This window comes from Apteryx rowi, unplaced genomic scaffold (assembly GCF_003343035.1).
Source record: "Apteryx rowi isolate R43461 unplaced genomic scaffold, aptRow1 scaffold_113, whole genome shotgun sequence".
Lineage (NCBI taxonomy): Eukaryota > Metazoa > Chordata > Aves > Apterygiformes > Apterygidae > Apteryx > Apteryx rowi.
Genome location: NW_020447342.1, coordinates 2,034,644 through 2,058,137, shown reverse-complemented (window position 1 = coordinate 2,058,137; position 23,494 = coordinate 2,034,644). Strand labels below are relative to the sequence as shown.

At 44.4% G+C, this 23,494-nt stretch overlaps 1 protein-coding gene across 1 annotated transcript in view; it reads left to right on the top strand.

Moving 5' to 3' along the window:
* The first annotated feature begins 408 nt into the window (after window positions 1–408).
* Window positions 409–23,494, top strand: part of ABCA1 (ATP binding cassette subfamily A member 1) — an 82,584-nt gene continuing 59,498 nt past the window's right edge. Inside the window, exons 1-4 of the mRNA XM_026078663.1 lie at window positions 409–555; window positions 5,901–5,994; window positions 9,538–9,679; window positions 10,640–10,758. Coding sequence (XP_025934448.1) covers window positions 490–555; window positions 5,901–5,994; window positions 9,538–9,679; window positions 10,640–10,758 — 421 coding nt within the window. The 5' untranslated portion in view covers window positions 409–489. The remainder of the gene's footprint in view (window positions 556–5,900; window positions 5,995–9,537; window positions 9,680–10,639; window positions 10,759–23,494) is intronic.

Sequence of the window (23,494 nt, the reverse complement as noted above, 5' to 3'; positions counted from 1 at the left end):
TTTGGGGGAAAAAAAAAAAAAAAAGCTCGGGATGAATTGTGTGGTTCAACCTCATTCAGAGGGTCTCTTAATCAGCTTTCAAAACCTATGTTTTTCTCTTTTCCTTCTGGGTTGTTTTTGCTCTTGGATTTTTTGGGAAGGAAGGCGGGAAATTGTTGTGCTGTGGGTGTTTCATGCTTTTCTGTCTCAGAGCTCTGAGGTAATAGTTGGTGAGTGTAAGTCTGGGCTTGCTTGGACCCTTGGGACTTGGGGTGCGTGGTGTAAGAAAGCAGAGCTGGGGAACACCATGGGATACTGTGAGGTTACATGAGGTCGCAGAGGGCAGGCTCTGCCTCTGTCCTTCCATGGCTTGTTGCCTTTTCTTTTCTGACTAATACAGCCTTTTCCCTTTCAACTTTTGTCTTCTAGTTAATGCCCAGCCACAGTGTCCCTGCTGTGTGCTGCCACTGCTGCTGCCCGAAGGGAGCTGCTAGGCTTTAGTGAAGAAAGATGGCTTTCTGGACACAGCTGGGACTGCTGCTGTGGAAAAACTTCACTTACAGAAGAAGACAGACTGTAAGTATTAGCCGATGTTTTTTGAGTTTTGTCCAAGTTGTAGCCTTGTAACTTACTCTTCAAGAAAAATGGAGAAAAGGCCCTGTATCTTGATGTCTTGCATCTAGTGGTCCCTGGGAGAACAGCTGGTCTCCTTTAGCCTTTGGAAGGACCTGATGCAAGTCCCGCAGAGCTGTGGGTGGGCTGAAAGGCAGATGGCTCAGAGGTGCTCAGGACTTCTGTCCGGACTCCCAGCGTGAGAGAACATCAGAGCCCTGAAACTCTCCTGTGCTGGAAGTGCCAGCTCTGTCAGACCAGGCAGGGAGGATGTGTGACCACTGTGCGCAGCGAGGGAACCTGTGCTGTGACCTGCTGTGCCCCTCATGTGGGGCATTACCAGACTGCAGGGATGTGAGCTTGGGTCCAAAAGATCTTAACTGCTGTAAGCTGCAACAGCAGTAATGAAACTTTGCCATTTCCTAATGCCAGCAGTGTTGGGACATCTGTTAGAGCAAGCATTTTAAATCTCTTTAATCGGGGAGAGAAAACCAAGCCTGTTGTGTAACTTTATAACAGGAGGTATAGTTTAAATGACTGACATGTTCTAGCATAGCAAGGAGGCAAATCCATGTAACTGATGTTTTGCTGCCAGGGTATGTTCTGATTAGTTTCAGTGCTAGCCTCACCATCCATTGCCAATATGGGAAAATACTCAGCTAGGACAGACAGTACGCAACGTGCATCTGTGTGGTGACAAAGGAACAGGAGCATGAGGCCAGCGCACTTTTCTTAAGATATCAGGGGATTCATTTGTCTTTGCATTAAAGAGACCTTTCAGGATACTGTAGCTCCAGCAGACGACTAAAAGCCAGAGAATGTGCCATTCCCTTCCAGGATCTTAGGGGATGACTGTGTTGGATGAGGGAGCGCTCCATAGAGCAGGCCTGTGCAGAGGAGCTGTCCTGTTAGATCTGACCTTGAGGAGGTATGAGGAGGGAATGTGAAGGGAACATGAGTTACCGAGGTGGTGAGTGGAAAGCTCTCTGTCTGATAAGCTTTCTGAACCCTGCAAATGTCAGGGTGTTTGCCAGCAGGCTGGGCCTGGGTCGTTTTAGAAACTCAGTCACGAGGTAGAGGTGGCTATCATGTTCACCCATGGAGATGGAAACTGAGTCTTTAAAGTCTTTGCTCAAATGTCTGGGGCTCATGGGACTTGTGTCCAGTGAATCCAGAGCTCAATTTAGCCCATTCTTACAGTGGAGCTGGGGAGCAATCCCAAAACTGGCTACAGCTCCTAAAAGGACAGSCTGTTCTCAGCTAAATAACCTAAATTCTTAAAGCTGAAGGAAGTCTCTTCTGCCCTTACTGCTAGGGATCTTACTCTGGTCCTCTTCCAAACTGACTTCAGTAGATAAGAGGACATGGGTGGAGCCACTGGGCCAGTGCTTAAAGTGGTTCAAACAGGGGATGTCAGAGGAATTGTGAAGTTTTACATTCTATAAAGAGTAGGAGACAACTTCTGTGGCTGGGCCTTCTCGAATTAATGCATCAAGTCTGGAGGCTAGTTGAAGAAGTACAGGTCTAGCATGGCGTGTCTTGTGAAGGTAACTGTAGGCTAGCTGGCTGGGTAACAGAGGTGCATTCGGATCATTTGGCAAAGCCAAACAAATGCAGTAGGCAGAGTGCGTCTGTCAGTGCAAAACACTTTCCAGCTTGTATTTTGTCATGTTCTTGGATCTGCTTAGCTTTTCCTTGGTACCTTCTGTCAGCTTCTGTATAAGTTTCCCATGATCCCATGAAGTAGCCATAAGGTGTGAAGGAAAGTGCTAATAATCCATTCCACACCAAAACTATTAGTCAGTTCACAATGAAGGCCTCAAGACAGTCTTTTTTTTTTTTGGGGGGGGGGGTGTCTTCAGGATTTTTCTTACTAGTGGTTCCAATTTGGGCTTTACCTGGAATGTCAGGAGGGGAAGGCCATTTAACAAAAAATGGTGGGGAAATAGTGGAATATCTCTTCTTGCCATGCTGTTATCATGGCTGCACAGTCATTCATTAATTTGCCTTGCTGTTTGGAGACCAGCGTCCTTCGGCTAGGTGCACTGGAGGTGGTTCTCTCCCGTTTGCCCCTACTAAAGAAGTAGTCCAGAAATTGCTTGATCCTTGTTCTTTTTCTCATGAGAGCTGTGGGCTAGCCTTTGCTTCCCACTGAACCCTCTCCTCAGCTGCTGTGAGTTTGAGCTGCATTGCGAAAACTGGGTTCAAAGCTCAGCCTGACGTGTGCAATTAGGCCGTAACTTTGTACTGGATAACTTCCAACAGCACAAATGTATTTAGCCACTCTCTGGAGTGGGGGGAAGGAGAGTAAGGGGGGAGAGTGGGGAAGAAAAATCATGTTCATGGGTCAGAGTTGTGTAAAAAACGCTCTGTTCTGGTTTAGCTCCTCTCATTCAGTGCATCTCCCTGTGATTCGGCAAATGGGGAGCCATCTCGCGTGGGGGGACAAATCAGGCAGGGCCTGCTGGTGGCTCCCTGCATTACATCCGGACAGTAAAGCTGGGGAGGGTGTTTGGCGGTGAGATGGTGGGGGGGTAGATTGGTTAGTTCTTGCTCAACAGATTTCCTGTTGACACAGTGTGGATCTCAACATTTAATGGTATTCTGTATCATCAGCCAGCTGGTATAAATTGGGCATGCTTCTGGGACTAGCCTCAGCAAAATTATGAGCAGTTTATTAAGAGCCAAGTGCCACTGTATGCAAATGGCAGGTTCCTCATTGAATTCCTGATGGGGACAACAGAGGGGTCCAAGTTCTGAAGTTTCGTATCACTGTTTACCAGGCTGATCTAGTATTTACAGCGCAAAGCAGTGGATGAGGAGACCTGGTTTCCAGTATCTAGTTAGTATGAACCTGGGTGAGGCACATCCATCTACTTGCTGTATCTCTGTGTCCTCTGCAAAGGCTACAACAGTTGAAAAGCCCTGGTGTAATTACTGTCACACARAGGTCAGGAAACAGTAGGGGAAGGAACTTACTGAACTTTAGGAAAGGAAGAGGATTCATTTCTGGTTAAACAGAACAAGGAGTTGGCTGGGGAGTCCAAACTCTCTATTGAAATTTCACTGACGCATTAAGTTTGACCCTATGCAAGCCCCTGTTTCAGCAACAGGCAGGCTGTATCTCGCTGAGTAGTGATCAGTTGCAGCCATAATGCAGCAGTTTCAGCTGTAGACTTGCAACTTGGCCACTCCAAACTAAGTCCTGCCTTTGCCTGTCCTCCCCTAGCCTGTCACTCTGCAAAATTAGACATTTGGCACTTGTGCGTAGGTATGCACCCAGGAACACCATGCACACAGCCCACACGTGGCTACCTGCTTCATCGTGCAATTACTGTAATTGGGTGTGCAATAGAGGAGCTAGGTGTGCAGATGGCCAGGTTCCCTTTTCGCCAACAGGGCTATTTAGACATTACTGTATACCTGCTAAGTGAGCTCAGGCCATGCCCAGAGCAGATGTTTCTCTGAGCAAGCAAAGACAGGGCTAAGAGGACAGTATTTCCCCTCTGACTCCGTGGCTGTTRCAACCAGAGCTGCAGGAGTGACAGAGAAGCTGCCTGGACACCTTGCTCGCCCTGGGAAGCCTGCATGGACCCAGCCAGCACTACTTTGGCACCAGCGCCAGCTATGTGTGCCCCATCATTGCACTGATACTGGCAGTGGGAATGGCTCATCCTCTTTCACAGCTGCCCTCCTCTTCCTCAGGAGGAAGAGCCATGCTGCTACTCCATTCTTGCATCTCAGGAGTCCTGGAAAGGGAAGGTGTAGACAACTGTCAGTGCTGAGCTCTGGGATCTGAATGAAGCAGGTCATCACAGTTAGGGGCCCCATGTGTTGGACTGCTTATTGTAAAAACAGAGGTTAGATATTACTGAGGCATCTCCATGATTTCTTATCCAGTCATGGTAAAACATGTTCATGAAAGTAGCAGGTGGGAAACAGTACCCCAAACTCATCCTGTAGAGTCCAGTGCTGTTATCAGAAGTGCCTGTGAAGCTGTGATGCTCRGTTGTCACTTCTTTTGGATCCAGTTACTGTTCAATTGGATGTCAGCCTTCAGTAGTATCTGTAAGGATGCATCCTAGATGGTTTCCTTTGCTGGATCAAGTGGGATTTGTTTCAACATACCATTTTTACAGTGTGAGATTATCCTGAGTCACCTAGAAGTTTCTGCTCCAAGTTTGTATGGAGGACCCTGTGTTGAACGTCAAGAGCCTTGTTTTAGTTGCTACTGGTGTAACRCATGAATACATATTATTGTGGGGGGATTATATCCTCCAGCAGGGTGCAGGTTCTATCCCACTGGCTTAGAAGAATGACATAGGCATCCTATTAGAAAAGACAGGATTTTCTAGGAATAAAGGGGAAAAAAGCTAGATTATGTCTTAAGTTGACCAAGAAAACACTCAGGTTTCCTTCCCATTTTCTTTTTTCTTGTCTTATGTTTAGGCATAAACATGTTTAGGCAACCTTTCTGGAGGAAGGGAAGAGAGGGGATAGCTGGCAAAGCTCAAGGGCTCAKCTTGAGACCCTGAAGCTCCAGGCTGAAGCACTGCTTCGTCCACAGGCTTCTGTGGGATTTAGGGCATTTCAGTGAATTCCCCTCTGCTTCAGTTCCCTGTATAAAYAACACTCTGCATTTAATAATAGTCCTTTCTTGTATCTTTCTCTAGTCCCTCTAGGTAACAGAATTCTTTATTTCATTACCTGACACTCACTATCCAGGTCTTTAAGTATCCAGACCAGTGGGTGCCTGCCTTTGGGAAAATATATACGTTAGTGCAAAGCAATAATTAGGTGTAAGCTTAACCTTAATAGCTCTGCTCTCCTCATGCCAAGATACTTCCACAGCAGTGAAATAAAAAAAATTTAGCATAGCTATGCACTGGCACAATTTTCATCTTTGACACTAGCGTAGAAGTTCAGTGGTTTAACACGAGGATGATGAGGTGCAAGTACTTCACAGCTACATCTAAAATGAGGCCAAAAATTCACCAAATCGCTGGGAAGATACATTAGAAGGCCCCCCCCCCAACCAGACGACAGGCTGAAATGAACCTCCAAATAACCTTTCTCAAGTACATCCAGTTTGGTCCTATAATTTGCACATATCAACAAGAAGCACCCTGTAGTTCTTAGAGTATCCTGTGAACTTGTCCAGACTTCTTGATCGTGGAGTGCATGGGCAAAGAGATGTGAGCCAGTGCTCACAGAATCCCTCTTTGCTTACAAGTGGATTGTACTGGAATCTCTATTTTGTCCTGTRTTTTAGTTATGACATCTTAATACTTTGTCTTTATTGTTTCCAGTTTCAGCTGCTGATCGAAGTTGCTTGGCCTCTTTTTATCTTCTTCATCCTGATCTCTGTAAGACTTTCATATCCGCCCTACGAACAGCATGAATGTAAGTACCAAACACAGCAGCTACACCCTGTATGGTCATTTTGTCATGGTTAAATGGTAATACTGCAACTGGCAAGAAATAAATAGCAGRGCTAATGGTTCCATACCTCTGTCAAAAATCTTCAGGGAAGTTTTAGTGGCTCTTTTTCTTCCACCTTGGGGACTGCAGCATGTTCTGAGGTTCATGTTGCTCCAGCACTGTACATTGCTGTTTCTGTTGCWTTCAGTTTATACTTCTATAATACATTTATAATGTACATCAATAATGTAATAAAAAATAATATATAATATTATGCACATAAAATACATTTATAATGTATTAGCCAAGAATTTGCTGTGGAAGTGTGGCAAGTCTGCAGAACCCACAACAGAACCTAAGCCTTGTTTCTCGTTCTTGATCTGCACATGACTTAGCATAAAAAGAAAGCAGTGTTCAGATCAGTAAGGAAGGAATCTCATTTCTATGCAGTAGTGACGTGGGCTAATGTATTGCACACACTAGAGAATACAAGAGCAATTCAATTCTTTMTGACTATAGACTGTCAACTCCTGTATTCAGTAGATTCATCAGTCATTCAGTTTACTTTTCTCTTTACATCATAAATGGATACACTTCTGGTTTTCTTTCAAAGGAAGATTATTCTTTATGCTGCAAAGGACTATCTTCAAGCCTCTACATTGCTTGCCATTTCCTGTAGCAAGCATGGCTTGTTTATTAGCAATATCCAATGTCTTATGGTGATTGGTGGCAGCCTCATACTGCAATTAGCTGACTCTGGAAKAGCTCTTTGTTTATCTTTCCTCTACCTGATTATTGCATGTAAGGGTTAAGGGTCAGCACAGCATGATCCTGGAGGGCACTCTGAGGTGTTTCATTCTTAAAATGGGTGAAGAATTAGCTCCACAGCACTGACCCTGCAGTTCTTTGTAGTGGCTGGGGCACTACATGCTGCTTTCTAGACCTTCCAGCTGACAATGATCTTTGCAGAGCTCGAGTGTTAATGTTTGCAGTTTCCCATTAAATTTTGCTACAGACGCTCCTGGTCCCATTTTGTGCTTAACTTGCTTTCTATAGTGCTTGGCAGGCAATGGAAGTTTCCCTAAGTTAAATCTGATACTTTGCTGCGTGACATCTGAATTGTCTTTCCTGACTCAACCTTACAGTGGTGTTAGGAGAAATACCTGCAATAAGGACATGAAACTGGAGAGAAGCAAAAGGAGTATTAAGCCATCTGCTCAGCTGGCATAAATGTGTAGAACCTCAATGGTAATCCTCCCCAGCTGTGGCAGTGCTCCTATAAACTCAAAACCAGCAAAAGCTGCCTTGTCTCAGAGCTGTTTAAACAAGCCATGTTAGCTATTAGCTTCCTCATAAATCCTTTGCTCTGGCACTCTGGTGTCATAAGCAGGGTTTTAATTGAGTTGTCTTTCACCTGCAGCTCTCTGTCCTTCCTGTTTACATTCACTAATATTTCGTCTGTCTTCTCCCTGTGTCAGCACCAAGAGATGTAGAGTAGCATCTGGTAACTTTTTAATTTGTTTTTTTATGGTCAATTCTTTTTCCATTTATGTAATAGCTTCTGAGAACAGGTAACTAAATTCCTTCATTTAAATCTGGATTGGTTTGTTGAATACTTACTCGTTTGCTGTCAGATATAGATCAATGACATACAATTCAGATTTAACACATATATAAGTGGGGATACTGGAAAGAAACCTTGAGTTCATGGTGATTTCTGTAGCAATCCTAAGGATGCCTTTAGGGAAACAGGATTGTTATCTGTAGTAGCAGTGCTATATGCTGTTATGAAATGACTTGCAGGTGGTGCCTGATTATTAGGAATAACTGAGCAGCTTGCAGGCATGTGAGTGCTTTATAACCTCCAGAAAGCCTCACTATTTTATCGGTATAATCTTTAAAATACCCAGATAAAAGTTTGAGTTGCATCTTTCTGTCTGAGGAAAAGAACCACCTAAACAAGATTTGGGCTGTTTCTTGGGATCAGACTTTCCACTCAGGATTTTCGTTTGTAACAGCTTGGCCTAGTTTGAACCTTTTTCTGAAAACACTAGGGGAAAATCTTGCTAACTCCTGAGTGACAGTTACATGGCTTTCACCAGACCCAGCCAGAGAAGACATCTCAGAGCTGTTGAGCAAGATTGCTGCCTTGTATACTGTAGAGCTTGACTTTTTGCCATTGTGGTGACCTTTAAGGTATAAAAATGCACTTTGTTTTGAAAAAAGAACAATCCAATAGAAAGTTACTTCAGATTCCGCTGAAGAGCTAGATGTTTGCAGCAATGTCACTGAAAAGGGTGTGCTGATATACAGTGTTTTCTGTGTAACTCAGCTGTCTTAGAGGGATGATTCCTGCTTTCCTCTATGAGAAACTACCATTAAGCATTTCACTGTATGTAGAATGTTACCATGAATTCTGATGTGTGCTCTTTGTCTTTTCATATTGTCTTTAACTGTTGTTTCTTTGATTTCTTATTCATGTAAAATAAAAGGTATGGAGGAGAGAAGAAGCTTTCTCTCTTTGACTGAGAAATTTTAGGAAAGGAATCTGAATGTCGTAGACAGGATTTACTCTCTTCCTCCACCCCCCAAACACCAAAAAAGCAAAAGTGAAACAAAAAAACAGAGAGGTCAGTTAAAGAACTTTTCTGTTCTTAAAACAAACAAACAAAACCCTAGGAACAGCTAGTCCCCTGGGTACTGGAAACAATGAACCCTCATTTCCTGCACCTTTTTCCTGGATAGAGTTCTTGACTTTCTCCTGGGAGGACTAATAAGCTCCCTATCCTTTCCTCACCCACTTATTTTAACAACTGTTGTGGAAATTCAGCAGTTTTGTAAACTCTCTTCCTCCAGTGGATTTGGTACCTCTGTGACTACCATGGAGGTAGCCTCATAATCAAATCATTGAGTAGTTGCTTTATGTAAGTGATATTGAAGAGAGGTTGTTTTTTCTCCTAAGGTAGAGGTGAGTGAGAAAGTGAATTCGTGCACAGAAAGTGGAGTGGCAGCTTATCTTTACATTATAGGGTGATATGAAGGAAGTCATTCTGCCCTTATCTTTGGAGTGCAGGGGATTCAAAAATATCTTAGAGAAGTGCTGGTACAAAGTTGTTGTGAGTAGTTGATGTTACTGTGTTAGCACTTCAGCAAATTTTAGAAGACAGGGTATGGACTCCGAGGTGAAACTTAAGTAGACCTTTAATAGCAAGGCTTGGATTCTAATAAAAGGACTTGAAATTGGCAGGTGGGAGCTTGAATGTTTTTTAGGAGCTCTTGAAAGCTTAGGATTGCCTGTAAACCAATCATTAGGGGAGAGTAATGACATCCCTACCTCAGGTAGCCCAGTGTAGGCACCCCACAATCACTGTCCCTTTAGCTGGTGGTTACGCTGCATACGACTGAGTTGAGAGTGCTTCGAAAACTGAAAGGACTCGATAGAAATATTATGGGTCTTCAGAACCCAGACCCTGACTTATGTCTTGTTTCTGTGTTTTCTATGTTGTTCTTATGTTTTTGTTTCAGGTCACTTCCCAAACAAAGCCATGCCTTCGGCAGGAACATTGCCTTGGATACAGGGGATCATCTGCAATGCCAACAACCCCTGCTTCCGCTACCCAACTCCTGGGGAGTCCCCTGGTGTCGTTGGAAACTTCAATGCCTCCATGTGAGTCTGCCTGCTCTTTCTTCATCGCTGCTCTTGGGGAAACAGATGGCAAAGGGATATTTAGAAGTCACCTCTTAGTTGTTAAAACCCACATTACTGAGGGTTTTGCTGTTTCCATTGCCTCTGAAATCCCAAGTTCTCCTGCTACCAAATTCAGAGGGGCTGGCAGGGAGCAGGTAGCTGTGGTCAGCAGCAGAATCTTTTGTTGAGCAAATGATTAAGCAAACCGTATGGGGCGTCCCTGAGTTCAAGCAGGTGAAGTTCTTGGTAATGGAAGAGCTTTATCTGGGTGAGGGCCATCCATTCTTTCACTGAGTGTTTAGCATCTGGCCCACAAAAAGGAGAAGCTTCAGCTGTGTTCCCCAGGGAGAAATTTAAGCCCTGTTTCCCTAATAAGCCACTGAGATATACAGTACATAGTGGGAGATGGCCTAGGAGCTAGGTCTGGGGATTTTGCTGTGACATTCCTGTGATTTATCACTGGCTAATATGTTGCGGTAAGCTCCGTTTATGACCATTTTCCATATACCCTGCCCTGCTTGCTGCATTCATGCAGTCTGGTCTCAATTAGGCTTAAAGCAAAATGAAAGGTGTCTGCAACCTGGAAAAGCATTTTGAAGGAGCAAGGACATATTTAAATCACTGCGCTTCTAAGAGGAGGCTGTTTACAAGCAGCAGGAGGCAGTCTCCATTCCAGTCTTAAATGACTGCTTTCAAATACTTGGAGGTTCCCAGTACAACTTTGTTTGACCTTCTATTAGAAGCAGTCTTTTATTAGGCTCCTTAGATTGCCCCGGGGTGGTCACTGAACAAAGGACCGACTGTACTGGAGAGGGCAGTGGCATCACTGAAGGGAACTGAGGTTTGGAATCAGGATGTAAAACTGTATCAGTGGATACTGGCTTACAGGGCTGATGACTGCTGGTTGTTTTTGTTGTTTTTTCCCATCTACTCCCCCAGTGTTTCCCGCCTGTTCTCGGATGCCAAGAGGTTACTCTTGTACAGCCAACAGGACACAAGCATAAAGGATGTCCAGAAGGTCCTGGGCAAGCTGCAGAAGTTGGGAAAGTCTGGCTCAGGTAAAGGAATGGTGCATGTGTGCATGTAATTTTCCAAAATGTATGACAATGGGAAAGTGCACAGCTATCATCTGCAGCTCATCAGCCCCCTTCCAGTCCTGCAGAAATGATGTCAGCCTCTGCAGGGTCTGAGCTTTATGCTCTCTTTAGCTTCTTGGGTGTAAGAGAAAGGGGAGGGTCTGGTAATGCCAAGAATAGCAGCTGTTTTGGATTGGAAATTACAATCCTCAGCCTGCTGCCATGAGGTACAATGCTGACAGTTTCTCAAAGGAGTCTAAGTAGAGCGTGTTTGTGGAAAACACTAGTTATTCTGCTAACTTGTCAGAGGAACAAATGATGTACCCAGTGTGGCTAGAATTCACCTCCCGCTACGGCTCAAGCTCCAAGAAGATGTATGCTCAAAGACTGTGGATGCAGAAGAGTTGATATTAGCCTAAAGTGTACAAACTCAAAGCTGATTATTATCTGACGATGAAGTCTTCATTTCCCTTCTCGGTTCTCGGTTTCCCTCTAACTGTTTTGTTTAGGATACTATATTCTCTGCTGTTGTCCGGCAGGAGTTTGAATGGCAGGTTCGARAAGAAAATGTTCTGTGTCTTGAGGGCTTGCACAGCCCCTTTTGCTGCAATAACTGACAATCCTTCCATTTTTAGCTCGTGCAGGGAAGGTCTGATGTCACTTCATCTACACAGAGCAGGAAGGCRCTTGTGTGATATCACACAGGAAACTTGCAGCAGAGCTGGGCCTTGAAACAGCTGTACCCAGTCACAGGTTATATGGTCTCTCGTTATTGCAAAATCTGTCTCTGTCATGGCAGCTTGTAAGTTTTTTGGGTTTTTTTTTTTTTTGAGGTATTCTTCTCTGAAGGATTATTTCTCTTGGCAGCTGTGTTGGTGCTGCCTGTTTCTGTTGGAGGTGATAGCAGGCTAATGGTTTAAAAAGTAATACTTGCAGAGCAGGGAGCAGAGCCATCAAATGTCTACGCCTACAGCCTCTATCCACTCTAGACGAGTGGAGCCCTTGATTGTGGATGGTATTTTAGCACTTTGTGAAAGTTGTCTTAATCAGTAAACCCCTAATTTTACAGCTGCAGTGCTCCCAGCCCTCTTCATCTGATCAGATAGGTACCTGATTACTCAGGTAGGCTCCAGTAAAGAAAATATTTGACCTGGTCTGATGTGGACCGTGCACTCTTAATAGCAGAGACAGTATCTTTACTGCCTTCCCAGTGTTGCTCGGTGCATCGGAGGTCACTCTGAAATAATAAATATTGCTGCTGACAGGTTGGCAGGTGCATGCTGGGTGCATACGTATAAAAGAACTGTGCAGTGGGTTTTTCTTGGATATGTAACCCTCTTCTCCACCTTCAGGGCTATGCAGACTCCAGATGTGATTGGATCTGCAGGTATTAGTGCTGTCTAGTGCCCGTTTTCAGCATTAGGTGCCAATTTTGTCACATAAAAGGACACCCTTCCTTGCTGGGTGGACTCAACATCCTTTTCAGTGGGGCTATATATAGATTCACCCCTCTCTTTACTCTGAGACTGGTAAGTGGTATTGTCATCATCTTGCCGAAGTCTCCCATGGTTTTAAGGTGGAGAGAAATGCACGGAGTCCTTTGCACAGAGATAGATGATGAAAACAGCCAAAATGAGCCAAGATGACCTTATTGCTCAAGGAGAGATTTAAGGCACTTTAAACAGGGCTCTTCAAACTCTTGGCTTAACTAGGTGGTCTTGTTGGGGGCAAGTCCTCCGTGTGTGAACAGTGGGCTCTCCTGTTACCAAGTGCAACATTTCATGCCCTACTGTCTGCAAAACAGCTGCTTTTGAAAGGCTGACTAATGCCATTTATGGTGTGACTAATCAGTCTCCATGTCCCTACCACCAAAGATGGGGCTGTTTTCTCATGGTTCTGATATGTTTTTTTTCAAGCGACTGGTGATAACTGTCACAGGATTTCTCAAGCCTGTCTTGAGGCCTCATGAAGGAATTGGACTTGAGGGAGAAGGAAAGGTGGTTAAACACTTCTCTGCATTTCCCTTAAGATGGTTCAAGTTAGGGATTCTCAAATTGTGCACATCTTCTGGAAAATCTTGGCCTTGGTTTTCAGTCCTTGTATTCTTCCATGAAAGCACAGAAAAAAGCTTTCTTCCCATCCATAGATGCACAGTTGGTCTATCCCATAAATAGGAAAGTAGTATCTGCAAGCTAACTGTAAGAGCAGATATTGGTGTTTCGTATTGACACATGCAGTGAACATCAGACATGGACATTTACAGGAATTCATGTCAAAGTCATAAGCTGAAGCTCTCATTGCTGGGAAGGTTTGAGGGGGAGGAGTGATTCCAAGAAGTTTTTCGCATAGGGAGTATTGTACTAGTCAGAAGTCAGCTGGCTCATGTTTCTCTATAGTATAAAGACTAGCGGATTGATTGCAAAAATAAGCCTCAGACAAGCACATCAAAGATCATATTTCCATAATAAAGCGTTTCAAATGTGTAGTAAGAAGAAATCAAGTCTCTGTGTCTCTAGAATGACAGTCTGCCCATTGTTGGTATGACTTGCAGGGAACAAAGCCTGTTTGTCCTTCTCATGATATGCTCGTTTTCAGAGTGTCCAACTTGGGTGTCCCTTCTGTCCACTCCCTGGCTGCCTGATTCATTCTCTGACAGCATGTGTGAAACTRCATCCTCTAGTCTTACAACTATTCCTAGAACAAAGAGGAAGATGAGAGATCTAGTGAGCTGTCCTATGTTCCAGAAATCTTTCTGTTTTGTTTTTTTTTGTTGTTGTTGGTTTTTTTTTTTTAGTGGTAAACCAGTCCTGCTTTGACTGTATTTTATCATTTTTGTCAGATAAGCTGTTCCTTAAAAGAAGAAAATGTTTGGGTACCACTGCGTGGAAGAGGAAACTGAGGCATCAGGAAGTTAGTGACTTGTCTCTAGTACCCCCTCCACAGCACTCGGGGTGCACCTCGCCCAGGAAGGCAGACCCTCACACCCATGGCCTGATCATGACTCAGATTCTGTAAAGCAAAGGCTAGCTATTCCCTATCAGTCCTTGTCTGGCAGGGGCACCTCCATACCAGAGCAATGTGCAGTGCTTCCCTGTGAGGCCATCTATTTCCAACAAGACTATCCATGCTAGCCAAGAAGRTAGATAATCTAGAGGTGGCACTCAGGGTGACTTCACATCCAACCCCTGCAATGTGCTGGAGTTATCCAGAAGATCCCCTGTGCCTGCGGACTTGGGTGTTTTGCTTATCTAGACGAGCTATAGTTGCATTTTCAACAGCAGCTGTTGAACTTGCCTTAAGGAGGGGATGCGCACACAGGGGAGTGAACTGAGGCTTGGTTGCAAGGCATCAAAAGCTGTGATTGTGTAAGATGAGCCACTAGGTCCTTGCTGGGAAAGCTTGTGTGGAGGGTGCAGGTGGCACCCAGCTTGTCTGCTAACTGTCAAAAGCTATGTTCCTTCTCACATAAATATAGCTATCAAAACCAATGGGAGTCTAGCCACTAGCTTCTGGGAATTGCAGAGGGGCCTTTGGAGATGAAATTCTTCCTTAGTAGGAGCTCCTAGCAGGCCTGGTGACTGCACACACTCCCATGCACTAATTGGCACCAAGATTTGTTTCCTTAGAAACACAGCAGCTGTGTTTATCCTTAGCAATACTTCCCTATGGAAGGAGGGGAACCACAAACCATCCCTTCAGGCGCTGCTGTCGGTGAGGTGTGAGAAGTGCTTGGATCCCCTCCTCACGGGAGTGTTTCCCCCAGTGGCTCTGGAGGACTCTGGGGTGTCCAAGCAGGCAGTAGCAGTAAATGTCAGATACAAGCACACATCCAAACCTGAAAGGATGTCCTGAGTAAATACATGCCCACTAGTCTTCAGGAAGAAGGCTCCTTTGCCTGCCTTTATACAAGTATTTCCCACACTTAATAGCAGGGCTGATTACCTGATGAGGTAATAACTGAAAAGCTCTGTGAAGCCTTCTCTGTTCTGGGTCTGGCCTGGGCCTGAAGCCCTCTGGTGCAGACAGATGCGGCTTTGCAGCTCGCACTTCTCTTGTGGGAGCTATGGTGTATTATTATTTTTTTCCCCCTCCTCCCCCAATGCTTGTTTTGCAGGACATGCATGTCTATGCTTGACTCCAGGCATTTGTATCAGTTTACAAAGCATTTGCCAAAGTCATTCGACTTCAGACTTTTAACTAATGCCCAAGGTGACACTGCTAGTGGTGTCTGCTCTGAAACTGTGTTCCTGTCTTTGTTTCTCCCTGGCAGTAGATGCTGCTAACATAGGTGACTGTTATTTTTCCCTTCCTCCCCTCCTTCCTGCCCTGCCCACAAACGTTGCTGTCCATAAGGTCTGGCACCAGAACACTAAAAACTAGCTCTTCCTCTGACTTCCAAAAAATTCCTGCTCCGTGAGGACAGGAATACAGGGCTGATAGTCTCACACAGTCCTAACCAATTTTTAGTGGTATGATTAAATATAGTGACATGCTTGTGTGCTGGAAGAAGAGCACATGCTAAACCATGAGGAAGGGAGACTTGCTTAAAATGTCCAGGCACTTTTACAGGTGCCTGCAAGTCAAGTGTCGCTGTTAAAGACACTGGCTTGGAGCCTAAGATTTTGTGCGAGGTGTTGTTGCACACTCCTTACAATAAGCTTTGTATGAGTCACTTCTTGATAAGGTGGGAAGTAATTCCTTGTAACTGGGCTGTTCTTCCAGGAATCAGAGAAGCTGTTGCTCTTCCCTGCTGCTCCTAACTCCAAAGAGCTCCCCAGCTGGGAGAGGGAGGGCACGATCAGTAGGGGAGAGCCCACTTCTGTTTCATGTAGCACCTTTTTTTACTTATTTTCTTTTAGCCAGGACAAAGTACCAACTGGTAGTGAGAGGGAGCTGAGCCCAGGCAGCTGTCATGCTGTGTGGGTGCTGTTGTTTACAGCCGTCTTCAGGAAGCCTTGAGTGGAGAAATGTACGTGCATGCACACACAAATACCCTAACGCAATCAATTTTGCATGCAGATGCCAGGTGCCCTCTCCTTTCTGTCACTTGTTACTTCTCTGTCCAGAGAAGTAACAAGGTCTTCAACACTAACGTGATAACGCTGAGAAGAGCGAGTCAAAGACCTTGGTGGTAGCACTTCCAAAAGCATGACATGGCTGCTGGGATTGCCAGCCACTCTGGGTTTGGCTGACTGCTTGCAGGCACTACTTTGCACCCAGCCTCAGCAGCATTTTAGTGGAAGATAAAGTGTTTACAGGCAGTGAGCTTTCATTCTGTTTTGGTGGGTGGAGATACAGCTTACTGTTGACTCTGAGGCATGTTTTCTTTACCTCTTCTCCCAAATGTTTTGCTCTGCAGTACCATGGAATAATAAAAATCAATGGGTAAAATTAAAGCCACCCTTTGTGGTTGTTGCTAACAGTTGCACAGATAAGCCAGTCTGGCTGGTATTTGCTTCGTATCTCTTATTTTTCAGTGATCCCAAAGGGCATGTTTCTGTTTTCCTTGAAACCAACCCAAATAAACAAAAATRGAGTAGTGAAATAGGCAGAGGGAAACAAACATCACCCATGAAATTGCGTCAGATCCCAAGCCATTATTCTACATACATGTCCTTCCTTTCCCACTTCTTTGCTGGACTGGTATTGCTGGTGGTGCAGAGGAGCATCAGCTGAGTGGCATCCTCTGTGGATGTGGGGCCTGGATAGTCCTAGGTGCTGCAGAGACAGGAGTTTGCACCCTAACCAGCCAAAACAGTGTTACCCTTACTTCAACTGATTTTAAAAAAAAAAGAGAGAGGGCTGAACAAGAGCCCTGGGAGAGGCTGTCTTGTGGTATGTGTCCTGCTTGTGATTACCACTGTGCTGCAGGAAGCAGGATGTTGTACATTATCTGCTAGATGATGTTATGGTGACAGCTAACTCCCTCCTCAAGCCCTTCTCCTTGGTACCAGCGACTCCACCCCCTCCAACTAAACACTTGAATTAGCTCTTATACCTSCCTGCATCTCCGTAATTAGGCTGGTTTCCTCCCTCTCTTCTCTTGGGAAAGATCCTAGCAAAAAATGSCAGGCCGGAGACAGGAGCTGTGTGCCCAGGTGACCTTCCCCTCCACCCAAAATATGGGCAGACACCGGTTGCTGCAATGTGGCATTCCTGCCATTGCACAGTAGTGTGTAAATACATGGTTGGCTTCCCTGGTATCAAGCTTTGGAGTGAAACACAAGTCCTTGTCTTTCCTTAGTTCAGGGAAAATACCACTGAAAGCACTGTCCTGTGGTATTGGTAGAGGGACCTTGGCTCTTAAGGACAACTAGAGGAGGCCAGTTGCTGAGCGTGCCTTACCTTTAATGTGTCTTCGATATGCGTTACCATTGCAATTAGCCCTTAAGAGAACAGCCCAGGAGGCCCCTGGCAATTATTAGCCTACTTCTGCCTCCTAGACGCTTGAAGCGTCCAGACCCTTGAGGGAAGCCCAGGACCACGTGGGAGCGTGGGTAATTTCTACTTTGGATAGCTGTCAGGATGAAGGAAGTGGAAAAAGAAGCCAGTAATGGGTACTCAGACTGCAGAAGGCATTTTGCTTTGGTGTGTGCCATATTGATCAGGCAGTTAGGAGAATTCAGGTACACGTGGCAGGCTTTCCCAAACTTGCCTCAGTAGCTTTTTCTTGAAATCACTGGGGCTCTGAGCAGGGTCATATCTGGATGTCCTAACATATTTCACCCTTAAGTGAATGGGAGTTGTGTGGGCAACCACAGATCTGCTAGATAAACTTCCCACRATACATTTGGATGGGCAGGTTTTTTTTGTTTTTTTTTTCTTAAGTCCCTTACCGTGGGYGGTGGAGGTAGTCTGTGTGAATCCACTGGGGTCCTTTATTTTTCTTTCCTAAAATGAAACAGGTAGGCTGGCAGTAAAGAGAGGTGCAAAGGTTGAGAAGACTTCCTATGGCAGTATTGGTCAAGTATGATGTGTGAGGCAGTTAGCTATGCAGCTTTTTATCAGTAAGAAGGTATGGTATTTGTTGAATTACGCATTTGCACAATTATCGCTTTCAGTGGAATTTGCCGGTGCTTTCCTTCTTCATACTTTGAATCAAAAGATGAGATTAAAGTAATGAAATTATGCAGATAGAAATTTAGATACAAAGATCTGATGCAGTGTTAAATGTCTTTTGAGGATAGTCATACTTCATTCCCATGAACTTTCAGAACTTTCTTTTTTTTGTAACAGCATCGCTATTATATAACTTTGTCCGGAGGCTGGGATGGGTAAACAGACACGGCATAATGTGCATCGCTCTCTTGTGATTCTAGCAGATCTGGGCTCTGCTGCCAGTTCTCAGTCCGAACCTCCCTTCTGTTGAGATGCTTTTGGATGTGAGGATGTAGTAGGGAGAGACTGAAATACCTTCAAAAGTGGAATTCAAAACCCATTCAGTATTGTGTCAATTCTGGCGTTGCTGTACTATTTGCACTGTACTAAGCGACAGGAGCTTGAACAAAGCATTTCTGAGAATCCCGTCACAGAAACTGCGTATATACCACGTTAAAAAGATGTGAGGTGTATCACAAGTGTGCCAGCACTGGTGAAGGCGTGCACTGGCAATTTGATTAAAGACCAGCTACACTGATGGTAGCTGGATGCAGGGAAACCCAATAGCGTCTGTATTTACAAGTTGCAACACCATTATTCTAGTAGGTACCAAATCACTACCCTAAAGGTACTGGTTTTATCTAGCCATTAATTTGTCTAGATACAGACATAATGATGAAGAAAACGATACCGTCTGCTTACTGCGCTTGCTGCAATGTGAGTAATGTCAGCATGTACTTCAGGAACAGGACTCCGTTGGAAAGTTCTGGATGCTTTTCTTTAATCTCCTAAAACTCTTTGGCCTGCTCTGTCAATACTGACTTTTATCCTAAGCTATCAAATAAAACAGTGAGTGTTAAACAATTACGCCTTTCACTCTCTCCCATTATCTCCCTYTTTGTATGCAGCCTTATCAGCAAAGCCTGCTAATACTGGCATTATGTTGCCAAAAACATATGCCAGTGTTAACTTTAATTTGCATGTATTTTCTCCCTGTTCTTCATCCTCACGCAATTTCCGAATTTGTTCTCAGTGGCTTCTGATCTCAGAATCTCAATTAATTGCCTTATGCGTTGAAGATTGCATTTGGTTTATTAAAACTAAGCAGGCTGAGATTGGATGAAAGAGGGGTTTAGAGACTGTTTTCACATTGGACTTGGTGATAATACTCTCTTGGGAAATTTGTACTGCTGTCATCTGGTGAAAAATGCATCTGTTTTCAGAGGATTTCCAGTATTTGGGGCTGTGCTCTTGTGAGGGTGACTCTTGTGAAATTGCCACAGTTGGGAAAAAAAGCCCTGTCCACTTCTGTATCAAGTAGTGGTTGTGTCTTGTTCCAGACAGAGATACATTTTTGGTTCAGATTACGTGTTTCCTACTTGTATTGTATGTTGCATAATGTTCTGAAGAATCCTTTGAGAAACCACGAAGCTACAGAATGCGAAAGTATTACACGTTAACAGACTGCATATTACTGATGCCTGGGTAGGATGAGATMTTTAGCTGGTGAAAAAATGGTGTAGCTCTGAGAAGTCAGTGGAATATAACCCATCTTTTAGCTGAAGATTTTGCCCTGGCTTTTTTAATGGATTTTTTTATGCTGACCTGTCAGCTCTGAGGGATGCATGAAGGAGATGGGCTGATCTGTGACACAGATCCTCTACAAAGAGCCAAAGGTTCCAAGTAGTGTTTTTTCCCTCCCCCTTCTATTTAATTCTAATTTTGAGAATGATGCAATAAAAGACCCTTTCCTGCTTTGTTTCAGAGCCTTACTATTCTTCTAAAGGCACCTGTTTAGAAGCAAGTACTATTTGTAAGAAAGTTCTCAGATCCATTTTCTGTTGACACTAGTGGAAGGTTTCTGTGAGTCCAGGCAGCCAGAATTYATAAAGATCACGTCTTGCATCTCTGGAGGTCCTTTCTTAACAGTTCTCCATCTGTTCAAGCAAGCACAACTGAAACCTAGTTGGGCTTTGTCTGAGGGTGACTGGACCCCCATATGCCAGAAGAGGATTCACTGGTACGGCAAAGATAGCTTGTGTGAGTTTAGCTGAACAGTATTGTAAGCCTGAGTGCTTGTTCTGACTTGTGCCAATCGACTGCTTAGGARAGCAACCAGCTATGTCCAATGTAATCATACTTGAGAATGGTTAAGGAAAAAAAAAAAAGCATTTAGTCACATGCATCAAGGTGGGGACAAGAAAATGCACTGTCCCAGCAAGTTTTCTCTTAGTAAAGACACCGCTGTGACACCATGGTCAGGAGCCATCAGTTATCCCTGCTCACCTGTGCTATTACCCTGCTCTGTTCACATCCTCACCCACTGCCCAGCAAATGGTGAAAACTGTAACCGTGGTGCTGTAAAGCCACAGAACATGAATCAGGACAATGGAGCAGTTCTTCATGCCCACAACTGTCTTTCACAGCTGGGTCCATTTCCYTCTTTTTCGTGTTAGCTCCTAGTGCTGCATCAGGACAGTCCAAAGAAGAATTTCACCAGGGGATTGGTGTAAACCATGAACCAGGGTCCTCTGGCAGTGTACACACATTGTTTTCTTCACCTCAAGTACACTAATTTGGGACTTGAAAGTACACAGCATGGTGCTCCTAAAGCTAGAAGAGGCTTTGCTCTTTCCTGTGTATACCAGTAATGTTTCTGTTCTCTGCATAAAACAGGCSGTAGAAACTGATGTTGCTGCAAGTACTCCAAAGAGTATTTAAGCCAGAGTATTACACCAGGACTAAAGAGAGGCAAAAGCTAGTATATTGCCAGACTCTAGGATGGGCTCCTCTGATTGCAAGGCAGGGTCTGCTGAGAGCATCCTGGTGTGAACAGCAGCATTGTATAGCACTTGAGACACAAGAGACATGATCCCTAGCCTAGCCTTTGCTCCTTGTCTATTGGGTGAATGTGGCCAACACGCAGCCGCTAATCATCTGGTCTCCCAAAGCTTGAGAAGACCCTTTAGCTATTTTGAAGTGGTGTCGCTCAACAGTCTGTTGATTTACACTTGTAAAGTGGCCGAATGGATGCAAAGCTCTCCCTAAACCATTCAGAGAAAACATCTTCTCTTGGTTCAGTGCTGGCCCTTGTGCTTCCTTTGGACTTGAAGCTCAACAGCAACACTGAAGAACATTATGGGTAACTTTCCAATGTCCAACTAAATGGAAACATAGGGAACAATCATGGGGGTTTGAAATCATTTAGATACAGATATGTGTTCAAAACAAACAGGTGGCATTGCTGCTTAAACTAACTGTATTTTAATGATTGGCTAAATCTTCAGCGTTTTTTTTGATTTGACCCTGGGAAGTTCTTTGTTCTGGAGCTGACTTTTGCTGTTCGTGCTAGGTGAGGGAAATCAGGACTTAGCGCTAAATCCAGAAGTGACACTTTCTCCTGACACCAGGGGAATCAAGATTCACTATGGTCTTCTGCTGACTGTAGACTTTGTGYCATGTTAAGCTTCAGAAGCAACTGAGATGTGAGTCAAGTTCCCCCGGTCTGTCAGGAGAGAGAGGAAGGGAGCTGGTGTGGTGTGAGGTCAGCAGAGGGGTGGCTTTGCTTCTTCTCTTTTCACCTCTCTTTCTGTGCAGAGCTAAACAATATAAATACAGGACTGTGAAGGTGCTTTGGTCCTGGGTAGCTCTGCCTGCCTTTCTGCTTAAGGTRCATTACTAACACCACTGGTTTTGTGGGGGAAGCCTTTGAAGTTGGACATCTAGTTGGGTAGTTCTGATGTAGGTTTTGACTTGCACCAGCAGTCTCCTAGATGCTTGCTCACATACCCAGCTCATCAAAACCCTTCCGCTATTAGTAATGGTCATTTGACTAAAATGTCCAATTCTTCTTTTTCCCGTGACTTGAATTTCCACTGAATTTAAGGTCACTTGCCCAATTACAAGGAAGTCTGGATTAGGCCCTCCTTGGTCACAGCTTTCAACTTCCGCTTAGCTCCATGCTTCTTAATAGCATAGTGTCATCCCTTGTATTCTCCTGCCAGTATTTGCCATTGGAATAGTGGTATGTTTCTGAATGTGACCACATCCTTTGTTTTCCAGTCTGTGTTATTTGTTTTTTAGTATATTTTACTATGTCTCAGAGCTGATGTTTTGGAGCATCTAAAATCTGTGTATTATCTAGGGCATAGTGTTGTAAATCTTTATTTTCAGCAACCAACCTTTACCTATAAAAGTAGTTCTCCAGTATTGCCAATGATGTATTTTTCTAAGCTGGACTGAACTATTGATTAGAGCTTTTATAGCCTATACTGACCTGCCCTAAACCTATCCTACATACCACCCATATGCCTGAAAATCATTTGGATTGTAGTAYTGAAGTACCACATCTGGTCAGATCTGAGGTCTGTCATCTTAGTGACTGACGAGGTTAAGAGATTTGCAGTTTGTCCTTATTTTGTGAAAATTAGCAGGAGAATTTTCAATCAGTTATAACTATCATGTGATTTGGAGCTCTGTTTGGACAGGGATTTGCTGTTTTAAAACAATACAGTGGAGATATTTGTATAAGGAGTTTTCTTTTAAGTCTGCTTCATTAGTTGCACTGTTTCAGAAACCCAAATACATTTTTTAAAATTTTTTACTGGCAAGCTGTGTTTCACAGCTGTCTGTGCTGATAACAGAATTTGGCCTGCAGCAGAGGAAAAGGCAAGAATATCTTTTCTGCAGTGTTACAGAGGACCTGGAGAGGTGGTTGGGTGGGTCCCTTTATAGACCGAAGCTCTGTGGGCTGCGCTTCTGTTTCCAGAACTGCTAGCGACCGCTGTGTGGTTTTCACTTCTCTGTGTCTCGTGTCTTCGCCTGCCTTTTGGGGCAGAGGCATTCTGTTGGTATGTGTGAACAAACATACAGGAGGGCCCGGAGGATATTTGGGCTTTCAGGTACTGTGCACACAGAAGTATGAGCCTTGTTTTTGCGGCTGACTTTCCATGCAGGTTGGATCTGGGATCTCAACTAGCCAGAATTTGCTCTGCTCCCTTGAAGTCATCAGACCACCGCCCCCAAAGGCTAGCTGAGGGCTGGGCTCTCGTGTGTGTGCCGTTCCAGAAGTCCACCTTGCTTTTTTGCTAGCACGATTGTGCTGGCGGCTATTTTTAAAGCTCCTCTTGCAAAAAATGCTGACTTGGGGAGGAAAGGAAGTGGTTCCAGGGTCTGYGAGCCCAAGTTGCAGGTTCACCTGCTATTGCTTCTCTCAAGATGTGCTGCAGTGTTTCTGTCCAGTGCTTACCCTTGTTGGGTCATGGCAAGCAAAGTGGCCATGCGACTGTGCTCGAAGGAATGACATTTGGGGAATTCCTGGAAAATCATTTTCACCCATATTTTCCACCTCTTTAGAAGCTGTTCATTTGATTACTGTTCCTCCTGCTTTTCCTGTTTTAATTGCTGCAGCTGTTCTACCGCAGTATACAGCTGTTTAAAGTCACTTTGATGTGCCAGAGATAAAGATGCTTGTTCTTTGTCGGTGCTGGAGCATTTGGGCTTTTGACTCCCACTTGTCTCTCGAGAGCGTTGTTATGACAGCAGAAGAGGGTGGCTGACTGAGTGACCCCTGGCAAGGCTGGAACTGAAAATCCTAGGCATCTCTCACCTATACAAAGCA